Source organism: Phyllostomus discolor, chromosome 13, assembly GCF_004126475.2.
Source record: "Phyllostomus discolor isolate MPI-MPIP mPhyDis1 chromosome 13, mPhyDis1.pri.v3, whole genome shotgun sequence".
NCBI lineage: Eukaryota > Metazoa > Chordata > Mammalia > Chiroptera > Phyllostomidae > Phyllostomus > Phyllostomus discolor.
In genome coordinates, this window is record NC_040915.2 from 54,337,409 (window position 1) to 54,350,879 (window position 13,471).

Sequence of the window (13,471 nt, forward strand, 5' to 3'; positions counted from 1 at the left end):
GAGGAAAGAAGAGAGAAAGTGAAAGAGAATGAAAAGAGGAAATGTAGGAGGGAGAGACTCAGAGAGCCAGAAAGAGGGGCAGAGGGAGAGAAGGAACGAATGAATTAAAGCTCGCTGAACTGAATGAATTACTGAATTGGGATTGGGCGGACCGCACATCTTGCTGCACAGGGTCACGGCAGCTCCAGCAAAAGCCACCTGAGCGGGCGGCGCGAGCCCGCCCTCCGCTGACCCTGCTCAAGACCAGCGAAGATCAGTGTTGGGAATCGGGGTCCCAGCTAGCTGGCCACCCCCGCCCCGCCCACACCGTCCTGGCCGCGCAAGGCATAGTGGGAGTTGTAGTCCTCGGGGCCCCGCGGAGCGCAGCGCGGCGTCGGCAACGGCGGGGCACTACCTCGGCTCCAGCTCGGGCTCCCGTGGCGTGGGCCGGGCAACGGCCGGGCGGAGGCTCCGTGGCGCGGGCAGGGGGCGTCCGCGCGTCCGCGCCTTCGGGCGGCGCGTCGCTCCGGCCCCAGGAGTAGCCCCTGCCGCCCGCGCGCTGGGGCGCAGGTAAGCGGCGTCTCTGGGGGCTGCGAGGCGGGAGGGCGGCTCAGCCCGCGGACCCTGCTACGCCAGGAGGAGGCGGGGGCCGAGCGGCCGCAGGCCCGCGGTCCCCACGCCCGGCGGCGCGGCCGCTGAGGATGCTCTAAGACGTCGGCGCCTGCCTGCGCCCCGCATCCCGGCCCGGCCAAGGGGCCCAGCCGCCGGGAGCTCGCTGCGTGCTGAGCGCCGCCGCCACGCCAGTGTTCGCGGCCCCGGCCGGGCATCACCCTCCTCCTGCTCCCTGCCCCATCGCGGTCTCCTGCCTCGGGTTAATGCGCCCCTCCCCACCCGGTCACCCCGCTTCGCGGTGACCCTCCTTGATACCTTCCTTCCCTTGCTTGCAGTCTCCCTCCCCCCCCCGCGCGAGCGTCACCCACTTCCCATATTTCCTGTAGTAACCCTCTACCCCTGCCCCTTGAGTTATCACCACAATCCTTGCTGCTCCCTACTCTTTAGCTGGTCGTCTACTTTTCCTGTCAATAGTCACCTTCCTCTTTTCCCATCCCCTCCTCCCCTGACCTCCTGGTGATCACCATCTGTGTTAACCCATCCTCTGTCCCCCCTTCCCCCCCACTTCGGAGCTAGTGGATGCTGAAAAAGCTGGCCGAGAAAGTGAGGAGGACAGGTCTCCAAGGCCCCATGGGGGAGGACCGGCCCCTGGGTGGAGAGGGAGGCATGGATTACACACCTTCCCAGCACTACCTGGGGGATGACCTGGCCTCACCCTGAGAATGACCAGAAGCTCTTAAGCACGGGGCAGCCCCTTGGACTGGGAACGGGAACTGGATGAAACCAGGTTAGAGCCATTAGTCTGTCCTCCAGGTAGGTGTTGGTTGTATAACAAGTTATATTGGATTGGACTTGCTCACCATTGGCCAGGAATTTGGGCTTTATTCCCCAAGCCCACTGACCTTTAAGGTCTGGGGCTGCATATTATTGAAGGGCAGAACTGCAGTGAGATGTCCCCATCCCTAATGAGGACAGCAATGAAACAGATGAAGATGAACAGATGCGTGAAGGAAGCCGGAGGTTACTCTGGTCCCTGAGACAGGAGCTGGGGCTGGGGGTGGGGGAATCCATGCCCTCCCCACTGGGGAGATGGTGGGGGGGCTGTCACTGGGTGCAGTGGGATCAAATGTTTGAAGCAGTGTTTGATAAGCTGCCAATCACCCTGAAAATGTAAGGGCTGCTTTTAGTGTCATATTTCAGCCGGGAGCCCGCTAACTGGTCTCTGGGCTCAGGGGCCTGCCTGTGCATTTGGACTAAAAGTGACTGACAGGTCTGGAAAGTCCTCACTTCAGCCCTCAGTGCTGTTTTTGGTCTTTGAACAGCGTTGGAACCTGGAGCTCCGGGCGTCAGGATCTCTTGCTGCCTTTTGTTTATAGCTCGGTCTAGGGAGCACTGGTGGCTGTCACTGTGCAGAATGACACTTCCCCGGGGGGGAAGGGAGGATGGGGAGTGAGCTGCAGGGTGTTCCGTGGAGCGACCCCTTCACCGTCTACCCTGCCCTCCGTGTCTTCATTTTGGTGGACCGAAAACTCTCCTTGGAGTAGCAGGGCTGATGGGAACTAACACTTAACAGGTGTTTGTCACATTATCACCATCTCACTGTTAGAACATTTAAGGAAGCCTCGCTTCCTGAGGGAGGGAGTTTAATTCCAATTCGGAGTTTAGCTCAGTGTTGGGGGGACCCTTTCAGCACGAGCGAGCGCTTGTTAGTGCACAGGTGGTAGTTTCACACTGAAGCTCAGGAAGCCCGGGGCTCTCTGGGGGAGATGGCTCGCAAACAGTGCACCTTGCATTCAGGTTTTTCTTCCCTTCTCAAGAGGAAACAGCTGCCAGTGATGTATTGCAGGGCGAAGAGAGAACCCAAGGCCCAGAGGGGTCTGTACCCATTGTGGGGGGGGGGAGCCCTTCTCTTTTCTCCCAAATCTGGGAAGCAGTTGAGAACATGTGAGAACACAATTTAGCATCTGACCTCCCCACTCTTGTATTTTTCCTAGAAACAGGAAAAACGTGCATGGATATTGAGCATGTGGGGTTTGGACTTACTAAACACATTAGCAGAGTGATTCTTTATTCAGCCTAAGCTGGGAAGGTGCAGAGAGGCAGTTAGCAATCACCGAAGGTATCCGTTTCAGTTTTCGGCTTTGCACGTTGGGGACCGAAAAACATCCCTTGAGGTATGTGGCAGCAAGAGTGTCTCGACTCTTCCTTTGGCTGTTGGTGTTCTCAGTCCTGAGATACCTTTCCCTGATGGCCCCCACTTTGGTTTGCTGGCTAATCAGCCAGGGGGTGGGATGCCACATGTGGTAGCAGTTACCGGTGCACACCGAGTGCTTACTGTGACCGTGAGTGCCCGACATCCATCCTTCACCTTCAGTCAGTGAGATGAGCGTCCCCCATCCTGAGACTCAGAGCGGGGAGCAGCCTGGCCAGGGGTGGGATTGATACTCCACCCAGCCCGTCTCCAGTGTGGGTTCTTAATCTCTCTGCTACGTGGCAGGAATGCATTAGACTTGTAATAGAACGTGGACCTGGCTATTGTCATCAGATTAGAAGAAGCAGGATGCACAGAGGGTTTCAGCTGGGGGACGTGGCGGGAGTTTATAGACCCTGGCAGCCTGCCAGCGGGGCTCTGCACACACAGTACTTTTAGGTTAATCAGGGCCCCAACCGTCAGTAAAACACTCGGTGGTGCAGCCCCTCTTGTCTGGTTTGGAGACAGAGACCCGGAAGGGCTTTTATTTCCATTCTGTCTCATCGTGTCACTTTCACAACCTCATGGGTGAGGCCAAGGGAGTCGTCTCTCGAGTGGGCAGACAGGAGTGGCCCCGTGTCTGCCAGGGCTGTGACCACAGAGGGCCCACTTCCTTTTCCGGTTGGATGTAAGCCTGGCCCATGTCAGGAGGGCAAGAGGGAGTAAGGATGACGGAGCGCTGTGAAAACGGACAGTAAATGGAGAACGTGCAATTTTAAAGTGCCTGTGCCACTTTTAAAGTGCTTTTGAATCCATGTCTCTGAAAGGGCACAGAGACTGAAGGAGAAGAAGCACTTATTATGTGCCTACCATGAAAGAGCATAGTGGAATGGATAGGTATCACTCTGAGGGCAGATGGGGGTTGTGTCCCTGCCGTGGCTGCATGAACTTGGGGGAGTGAGGGGACCTCTCTGAGCCTCGGTTTCCTCATCTGCAAAGTGGGCACTGTAGCACCTCCAAGGGGGAGAATATGGGTGGGGTTACGGTAATCGTCAGAGGGTGCTTGATGCCGATGAAACGCTGCTGGTTTTGGGAAATGGGAGTGGCGGTAAAATGAGGGGAGAATACCAAGCTGGAGAAGGGTGTCCCCTGCCAACAAGGACCTTACAGAACTGTCTGTGACTTTATGTTTCAGGTGAGGACTTTTCCAGATGTAAAAAGATTCATGCTGTTTGTTTTTTTCTTTCATCCCAGGGTTGGACTTCCTGGAGAATCATTTCACGGGGACCGGCACTGCTTGCTGCTGTGACATGAGGCGGCTCCCTGCACTCTCCCCACAGTGACTTTTGCCTGGAGAGGAGCGGTGTGCACGGGTGGCCTCGGTGTTCGTCCATGCAGCCCCTGGCAGGACCCGAGGAACCGGGGCGGCCATGCCTCCCCCCGCCCCTGCTGCCCCCTGCTAACCTGCACCGCGTGGGCGCCCCTGGGACCCCAGAGGACTGACTATCTGACCTTGCTTCACACCCTCTACAACAACCGCCCCAAGATGTCGCTCGAGTGGCTGGTGGCCTGGAGCTGGTCGCTGGACGGCCTGCGGGACTGCATCGCCACGGGCATCCAGTCCGTGAGGGACTGCGACACCACCGCCGTGGCCACGGTGGCCGGCCTGCTGGTCCTGTTCGTGTGGTACTGCTACCGCGTGGGCCGGGAGCAGCCCCGGCCCTACGTCTCCGTCAATGCCCTCATGCAGGGCGCGGACGCCGACGGGCTGCAGAACGGGTACGTGTACTGCCAGTCCCCCGAGTGCGTGCGCTGCACCCACAACGAGGGCCTCAACCAGAAGCTCTACCACAACCTGCAGGAGTACGCCAAGCGCTACTCCTGGTCCGGCATGGGCCGCATCCACAAGGGCATCCGCGAGCAGGGCCGCTACCTCAACAGCCGGCCCTCCATCCAGAAGCCCGAGGTCTTCTTCCTGCCCGACCTGCCCACCACGCCCTACTTCCCCCGGGACGCGCAGAAGCACGACGTGGAGCTGCTGGAGCGGAACTTCCAGACCATCCTGTGCGAGTTCGAGGCCCTGTACAAGGCCTTCTCGAACTGCAGCCTGCCCCAGGGCTGGAAGATGAACAGCACGCCCAGCGGGGAGTGGGTCACCTTCTACCTGGTCAACCAGGGGGTTTGCGTCCCCAGGAACTGCAGGAAGTGCCCACGGACGTACCGCTTGCTCGGAAGCCTTCGGACCTGTATCGGGAACAATGTGTTTGGGAACGCGTGCATCTCCGTGCTGAGCCCCGGGACTGTGATCACGGAGCACTACGGGCCCACCAACATCCGCATCCGGTGCCACTTAGGTAGGTCTCGGGGCGGGTCTCCCAACACGCACCCGACACGCACCCTCCTGGGCGGAGTCGGCCTGGCCGCCAGCTCGGTCGGCAGGGGTGCACTTCCCTCACAGTTCCCACTGCATTTCCGTCACCCAGTGACGAGTCACATGTACACCGTTTCCGCCGGCAGGGACTGGGTCACAGAAGACCCTGGTGGTCAGTAGGAACCTAGTTTCTGGCAGAGGCCGCACCCGAAGGAGCTTTCCACAGTGGCAGAAACGGTCCCCGTGCGCACTGACGTGGCAGCCGCTCGCCCCCGGGACTGTTGAGTGCTTGGCATGTGACTGGTGCCCCTGAGGGGTCCGTTTTAACTTCCTCTAAGTTGAAATCTCAGTGGCCACACATGGCTAGTGGCCGCTGTGGGGCGCAGGGAGCTGCAGAGCCGAAGGCTGTTGCGGTGATCCCTGAGGCTTGTGGTGACATCAGGAGGCTGAGTACCTTCTGAATTTGCCGAGAGGAGGTGGTGCTTGGCGGCGATTTTACCCAGATTCTCGGGAAAGGGTGGAGCGTGCACAGTGCACGTCTCAGTGGTGTTGAGAGCAGGTTGGTCAGACTGCCTGTGTGCGCGTCCTGGCCCCTCCACGGGCTGGCGGTGTGACCAGGGGCAGGTTGCCGCACCGCTCCGAGCCTGAGTTTCCTTGTTTGGAAAGTGGAGGGAAAAGATCATCGTCTTCAGAGAATGTGTATTGTAAAGCATTTGTGCCCACAGAGTGTGACGGAGAGAGAGTACTTAGTGGAAGTGGGCTAGAAAACAGTGTGGGGAATGGGGATATTAGCCCCCAGAATGCCGCCTTTGTTCCTGGTGAGTCGTGACAGTGGCTTGGTTACCAGGATGCTGGTGCCATGGTTGGCATCCCAGACTAGAGGAAGGTCCCGGGAGCCTCGGTGAGGCTCGGCGAGGCTCTGGGAAGTTGGCGGCACTGCCTTGGCATCAGGGTGGAGGGAGGGAACCCCCGATGAGCCCCTGCAGGCCAGAGCGGGGGGCCCCAACCAGTTCTACAGAGGGGCCTCGGGGCTGCCTGGGGGAGCCTGGGTTTGACCCTGCTTCTCCCAGAGCCCTCTGCTCCTCCTGTTCTCACTCTGGGGATCCTGAATAAAGTTCAGTTTCCACCGAGGGCTTCACTGTTCTCAATAGCAAAAGGGACGAGATTAGAGCAGTTGACACCGTGAGTGAGTGTTTGAGCTGAGAGGCGGGACAGGGTCGAGGCTCTGGAGCAGGTGACCTGGCTTCGTGGTCAGCCGGGTCACTTTGGGCAAGTGACTGAGTGTCTCTGTGCCTCAGTTTCCTCGTCTGTATAATGGGGAGGTAGCAGTTATCTCACAGGATCCTTAGAGGCTTAAATAAAGTGCTCTGTCCTGTGGCCACTTGCTGTGGTGCCCAGCACATGGCAGCATTCCATCAACAGTTGTTAGTAGCCTTTCGGATCAAACACCGTGTCGGACAGTGTGACACAGAATCCACAAGCCCGGGCTCTGCCCCCTCAGGAGCGGTGGGAAGTGGACAGGCTCTGGAAGTACACACACCTGTGCTCAGACCTGGCAGTCCCGTGCACTGAGCGGCCTTGGGCTCGGCCCTGGACCTCCCTGAGCGGCAGCCTGCTCCTCTCTCCAGTGGAGGCGGTGACCCCTCCCTGGAGGGCTGGTTGGAGGGTTAGAGGTGCTCTCTGCGGAGCAGGTGGCCGGTGGGCAGCGGTCAGGTAACAGCGACTCTGACTGACCCGAGGTGTGAGATGATCACGTGATGGACGTGAGCAGTAACGTCACGGTGGGAGGCACTGGGGCACGCTCCGAGGTCAGAGGACGAGAGGGCTGAAGGTGGGCAGCTCAGGGGAGGCAGTCTGACCTTAAAGGGTCCCTGGGACCCCTGGGGTGGAGCTGGGGAGAAGGCCTCCCTTTGGGAGTCAGAGGAGCCGAGTCTGGGCCTCTCGGGGCATCCGGTGGGGGAGACTGAGCTCGCAGAGGCCAGGTGGGAGTGGACCAGCGAGGGCCCCCCTTAGGCTTCCGCCTTAAGGCTGTGGGCAATGGGGAACAATGCTGGGGGGGAGTTGCTTGCTTTTTAAATAAAGGGTTTCCTTTTCTATTTTCTAAAAACTTCACAACGACGTAGGGAACGACGTTTGAGGATGGATGTGGTAGAACTCCAGGCAGGGGTGTGGAGTCGGAAGGGCTGGTGGCACGAACACCAAAACTTTGCCCCCTGTGCGTTAATGCCTTTTGTGCGCCCGTGTAGTTGACGTGTGTGAGAGTCACACCCACGCGGCTCCTCTTTGTGACCTGTCATTCCCTCGGCCATCTAGCCACTGGCCGCCAGGGGAAGTGAGCCACGTCGTGTCCCCGGACAGCAGGACACCTTGGAGGACGGCCCCCTGGGGTGTGGCTAGTCCCTGTGGCCAGGCCACGCTCCGTGATTGGCTTTGCTCGCTGTTCCCTTCTTTCCGTGCCGTGCCCCACCCCAGAAGTAATAAAGGTGTGTTTGATTCATGTGACCTTGCGTTGTTGACAGAGGGAGTCCAGGAAATGAGGTGAGGAGCAGGGCAAGCCCGGTGTGTGCCTGGAGGCCACACCTCTGCCAGCTTTCGGGCTGAGGGTGGAGGAGGTGCCTGTGGTCCCAGAACGGTGCTCTTAAGATGCCGGCCCTTGTCCTCCTCTTCTGCCTTCTGCCCGAGTTGTGGCTGATGGCCCTGTCCCTCCAGGTGCTGCTCACGGGGCACGCATTTGCTGAGCCCTGTTCTGAGCTACCTTTATAGGGGGCGTCACTCGATCTCAGTTCCTGCAGAACCACAGGACAGTCCAGCTCAGCCACCACCCTGCACGGTGCAGGGGGCTGGGACGTCCCGACCACGCCCCCAGACCTCCAGGAAGCACGATTGCCAGGCAGGTGTCCCTGGGGAGGCCGATACCCACCCAGTGGCCAGCCCTCAGGAAAGGGTGGTTGACATGCAGGAGTGTGTGCAGCCAAGTCTCACTAAATAAGCACAGTTCGCCTCTCATTTCCCTCTCACACGTATGCTGTCGGATTTCTGGGCTGCGGAGCTAGCTACCTGGTAGCAGCAGACCAGCTCGTGTTTGCCTCGCCCACCCTGAGTGCCAGCCGCCAGCCTCCTGAAGTGGGGCTGCTGGTGGCCAGTCTTTTCTCCACCCTTCCCCTGCCTTCCGCAGTGGCTGGGGGGACAGAGCAGCAAACCCTAAGCCAGAGAGGGCCTGGGGATATGGGACAGGCCGGGGCCATGTGTGGGGCCTGTCACTGTCCCCAGGAGCCCCCTGAATTCTCTGTTTGGGGGAGTAGCAGTGACTTCAGACAACTAACCTGGTTTGTGGGCAGGTGGCAGGGATGAATGGTGGGCCACTGGGAGGCGGGAGCAGAAGCGGGGAAAGCAGAGGAAAGGAGGCGGGGCGGGCAGGCCTGCAAGCCAGGCCATGTTCCTGTTGTCTGTGGCGTGTGGCAGCCCATCATGTATCATGTTTCATGTGTCACAGAAACAGGGGAGCTTTTCTGACCCCCAAGTAGACTGCCCCTGCAGAGAACAGCTGTTCCTGAAGGCCTTCTCTCCCTGCGCCAACCAGGGAGGGCACACTCTCGAGGAGGGCGTGGTCGATGGGGCCCTCTTTGTCCCCGTGGCGAGCGGCAGCCCAACCCCTTCCCTGCCCTCAACCCCAGCTGCGGTCAACACTGGCCAGCAATGGCGGTTTCAGAGCCAGAGTGGACAGTCTCAGCCGATTCAGTGAGATATCCTATTGGGGTTGAAACTTGTATTAGCTGCAGGAAAATCAACAGTCCTTTTACTACCCCTGCTGCTAACAGAGTAACTGGCGTTTATATCATGGTGTCCAGTGTCCTAAGAGCCTGTTCTTTGGAGCCAGAGAGGTACAGGTTCAAATCCCAGCTCCCGCCAGGACTAGAGTGACAGGGAGCAGGTCCGTTACCTCCTGTATCTCAGTCACTCCACCTGCAGCGCAGGTGCGCAGTGTCTGTGAAGTATCGATGTGACACCAGCCTGCTCACAGTGAGTCTGCAGTTATTGGTAGCAAGGCCAGTGGGCATGTCGCACTTCACAGATGAGGAGACCGTGGCTCAGAGAGGTTTGGTGCTGGCCCGGAGTTGCACAGCAGCTGGGGGTCAGAGCCGGTGGTCCGGTCGCAGGGCCTGTGTCCCTCCCACCGCCCCCGGGGTCTCGGAGAGAGTGCTCACCACATCCGCTGGCGCATCCGCTGGCTCCGGGGGTGCATGCGAACACCCTGCTTGTCGGGGAGAGTCTGTTTCATGTTTGTCCCAGGGGACATCAGGCCACAGGGGAATGTCGACTGGCCCAAGGCCGTGGCTGTCACAGTCAGCCACCAAGGACAGAGGAGACCACTCTGTCCCAGCCCCTCTTCTAGGGCCACTTCATCCGGGGTGAGTCCTCCCGGGCAGTTGTCACGCCCACCCAGACTCTTCCCCAAGCATCAGTGACGGGGCCAGTGTTCCCTCCGGTGGATGGCTTGGAGACGGGGGCGTGGGAGTGGACACACAGCTGAGGTTCAACCAGAACCACCACCACCCCCCCAGGGTCAGGCACCCCGGCGCAGCACTCCCCACAAGCGAGCGTTCTGAGCATGTGGCTCCTCACGAAGGTGCCGTTTTGCAGCCAGTTGGAGCTCAGGCCTTTTCCTGGGGGTGGCCTCCAGCTCCCCCGAGCGTGGCCAGGGAAACTCGGGTCAGAAACACGCCATCCTCGGGCCTGAACATGGAGTGGAGGGTTGGAACCCAAAGAGGAGGGCACTGTGTGAGCCTCTGCATCTTCCTGGCCGCCTGAAGCAGCCCTAGAGACGGGACTGCGGGTGACACGGTTATGGAGGGGCAGGGTTCTGAACCTGGCTCCCTCCGTTTCCGGGGCTGTGCTGGGGGTCCAGGAGTCTTAGAAGTGTAGGCTAGCCCTGGCTGCTGGTTTCATCAGAAGAGTCCGTGACCCTGAAAGAGGAAGCCAGCGGTTTCCCACTGGTGAGCCGCACAGATGTCGGAATCATGCAGCACCTGGCTGCTTAGATGGGGCACTGACCTCTCTTCCCTTCGACTGTCAGATTCAAAAATGACAGCAGTGAGCACACTATCCATCCGTTGGAGGGAATGAATCAAAATTATACCTAATCTGTTGTCGGATCGCCAAAAAACCTATTTTTTGGTGTACCACAGAATATTACTAATTAGTTTGTGTGTTCCATGAGATGAAGGTTGAAAATCGCGAGATTAAGCCAGTGGAGGAATGAGTTTTTCCAAGGAATGTGGTGAGGATCCAGGTGCTCAGCCTGTGTTTGCCCTCTCACTCTAAGCAGGGTCCCGTCCCGTTCCCCCCCCCCCCCCCCCCGGCGAGGGTCAAGATCAGAAGTCAGGGCCTGCTCCCGGAGCAGCCACCCCCCACTTCCGGCCACGCCCCAACTTCCGGCCATGCCCGGTGCCACCCGCCTTCACACCCGCTGTCTTCCCTCCTCCCGCCCCCCAGGTCTGAAGACGCCGAGTGGCTGTGAGCTGGTGGTGGGCGGGGAGCCCCAGTGCTGGGCCGAAGGCCGCTGTCTTCTCTTCGACGACTCTTTCCTCCACATGGCGCTCCACGGCGGTGAGTGTCCGCCTGCCCCACGGCCGCTCCCCGAACGAGAACTTTAAGAGCGTTCTAGGTTTACAGAAAAACTGGGCAGAAAGTCCACACCACACCCCCCCCCCACCCATACACAATCCCCCTTTTATTAACATCTTGTTTTCGTGTAGTACGTTTGTTATCCTTGACGAGCTAATACCGACGCTGCGGTATTAGTACATTTGTTACCGAAAGTCAGTCGTTCACGTGGGGGTTCACTCTGTGTGGCACACTCGGTGGGTTTTGACAGATGCACGGGCACAGACACGCACCGCGACATAATCACCGGAAGAGCTCCGCTGCCCCAGACACCCTGTGCTCCCGCCACGCACCCCCCCGCTGTGCTCCCGCCAGGCATCCCCGTGCCTGGGCCTGTTCCGATGCACTCTGCCCGGAGCCCGAGGAAGCCACGGCCGCGTTTCTGATCAGCGAGCAGGAGATCTTCCAGTCTTGCCGAAGGCGCACCACGTGGGTGCCGGCGCTGCGCGGGCTCTGGCTGCCGGCTGCTTGACCCTCTCCTCTCTCTCCCCCATCGCAGGTTCGGCGGAGGACGGCCCCAGGGTGGTGTTCATGGTGGATCTCTGGCATCCGAACGTGGCCGCGGCCGAACGGCAGGCCCTGGACTTCATCTTCGCTCCGGGCCGGTGAGCCCCACTCCCGTTTCGGGCTCAGCGAGCGGCCCGGGCGCACCCGCACGGACCGTGGCGTGGCCCAGCGCCCACCGCGTCACGATGCCACGCTCAGAACCTGCCTCCACAGGAAGCTCTTTCTTGGGATTTTCCCACCACGTTGGGCCCCTCTTTCCTTTTGTTATCACTAGTGGGCAGTTTCCAGCCTGTATTTCCTTCCATTTTTTTTCCTTCCATTCATTTGCTTCTGTGGTTCCTTTCTGCCTACTGGCACATTACTTTGCTCTGTGGCCGGAGGCTTGGTGCCCGTGTTGTCTGTGTCCGTGGCTACGTGGCGTATCATTCCTCTGAAATAGAGTAATCAAGCGGTTACTTGTCTGAAAGTAACAACATACAACTTCTTGTGGTCACCTAAAAAGAAGCCTTGAAGACAAAACACTGCACGTGGGGCACTGGAGAACTTGGCCTCTGCCACTGTCACAGTCCCACGGGGACCCTCAGCCCCCCGGCAGCCGGGAGTCTGCAGTCCCTGCACCTGGCCGGCCTTGTGGGCAGGGTGGACACGATCAGGGGCGGTGCCCAGGGTCACGGCCTGGAGAAATGTCACCCTCTGCTCGCCCCACCCAAAACCCTGTCAGGCCTCCTGTGGCAGAGAGCGGTCGGCTGCTAGGACTGGAGGCTCTTTTGTGACATTTGTCCCCTTCAGAGCTGAGGCTGGTGTCCTCAAGAGCCCCACCAGGGCGCCCACGGGTCAGCTGCAGGACGCGTCCTCCACTTACCTCACTGCCTACAGAAGCCCTACTGCCACACCGGGCCGGGACCGCTCCCCGTGTTAGCCATCTGGATGACGAACTTGGACACCACCAGGCTGGCCCACTGGAGCCGTGGCGGGGTAAGACCTCACTCACCCAGTGACGTTCTGGAAAGCCATTCCCTGGCAAAACTGGAATCGTAGATGTGACCAAAGTGTTTCGTTTTGGAGTTCCATTGCCTATGATTTTCCATTTTATTTGTCTGTACATAAATGTTCAACTGCTGGACTCAGAGACAGTGAGTCAGCCCCGTGTCCTTGTCACCGCACAAGGGGTGTGCTAAGCGATGGCCACCTAAGTGAATGTGCGAGCGAGGACACTGGGAAGACCTACAAACGTGAAGGACCCAAAGTCCCAGAGCCGCCCTTTGGTCTCCAGGGAAGGCCACGGCCAGTGCGAGGCACTAAGTCTGGAAGCAGCTCCCTGTTAGCCATTGTGTGGCAGGGCGGGAGACGCCAAGCTGAGTGATGCTTGGTGGCAGTGTCAGGCCGATGCAGCCATCGGGGGTGTGGTGTGCGGGCAGGTCATGTGTGCGGGGCCAGCGTCTCTCCGAACAGAAGCCGGCGGCTTCTGTGAGGAGCGGCCGTCGGAAGGAAACACGGCCTGAGACGCACTGGGCAGTTACTAGCCGGTGTGCAAAGAAAACGTGTCTGCAGAAATTGTTTTACAAATTGTTTTACAATTTCTGCAAGATGTATTTTTCGGTGATCAGATGCAGGAAAGGGCAGACATTTCAAAAACGCCTGAAGTCTTTCTATGCATTAGTATTTGTTCAAGAACCACCGAGGTGCATGATTTCTGTACATACCGACTGCTCTACGTTTACAAAGCCAACAGCCCGCGCAGGCGCTCACGCGGCCCCTGCACTCACATGACGTGGTTGGGGAACAGGAGGCCAATAAAGGATCTTGCCGAAACCCAGAGCGAAGCGGTGAAGTCGTCTGTGGGGAAAGAGGCGTGACTTGGGAGGGAGCCCTGAGTGGGGCACACGTGAGCTGGAGGCTCTCGGGTTTGGATCATGTCACAGTAGGAGGCGGCACCCTAAAGGTGACCCAGTGAACGAAGCAAAGGGTCCTAAAATACTGGGTGTGGGGTGGAGGAGACGGGAACACATCCACAGAACATTAGGGGTTTGCCAGTGTCAGGCTGGCAAAGAACAGGCACTTTGGCTGAGGACTCGGGGCTCAGTGCCAGGCGCCCGTTCCCGTGTGCCCTCTGGCAAGTCCCGGAGCCTCTGGCAGCCTCAGCTTGC

At 59.3% G+C, this 13,471-nt stretch overlaps 1 protein-coding gene across 1 annotated transcript; it reads left to right on the forward strand.

Moving 5' to 3' along the window:
- Positions 1 to 348: 348 nt before the first annotated feature.
- On the forward strand, positions 349 to 13,140 carry ASPHD2 (aspartate beta-hydroxylase domain containing 2). The gene is made up of 4 exons (XM_028528044.2): positions 349 to 549; positions 4,037 to 5,136; positions 10,647 to 10,760; positions 11,317 to 13,140. The coding sequence occupies exons 2-4, from the start codon at positions 4,329 to 4,331 to the stop codon at positions 11,424 to 11,426; spliced, it is 1,032 nt and encodes a 343-aa protein (XP_028383845.1). The 5' UTR covers positions 349 to 549; positions 4,037 to 4,328; the 3' UTR covers positions 11,427 to 13,140.
- The last annotated feature ends 331 nt before the right edge of the window (positions 13,141 to 13,471 follow it).

Bases quoted from the DNA above. Each gene is read 5' to 3' on its own strand.
- ASPHD2 (XM_028528044.2), top strand. From the start codon at position 4,329: ATGTCGCTCGAGTGGCTGGTGGCCTGGAGCTGGTCGCTGGACGGCCTG. The intron at 5,137-10,646 runs GTAGGTCTCGGG...CCCGCCCCCCAG, and splicing joins CCGCATCCGGTGCCACTTAG to GTCTGAAGACGCCGAGTGGC. The intron at 10,761-11,316 runs GTGAGTGTCCGC...CCCCCATCGCAG, and splicing joins CCACATGGCGCTCCACGGCG to GTTCGGCGGAGGACGGCCCC.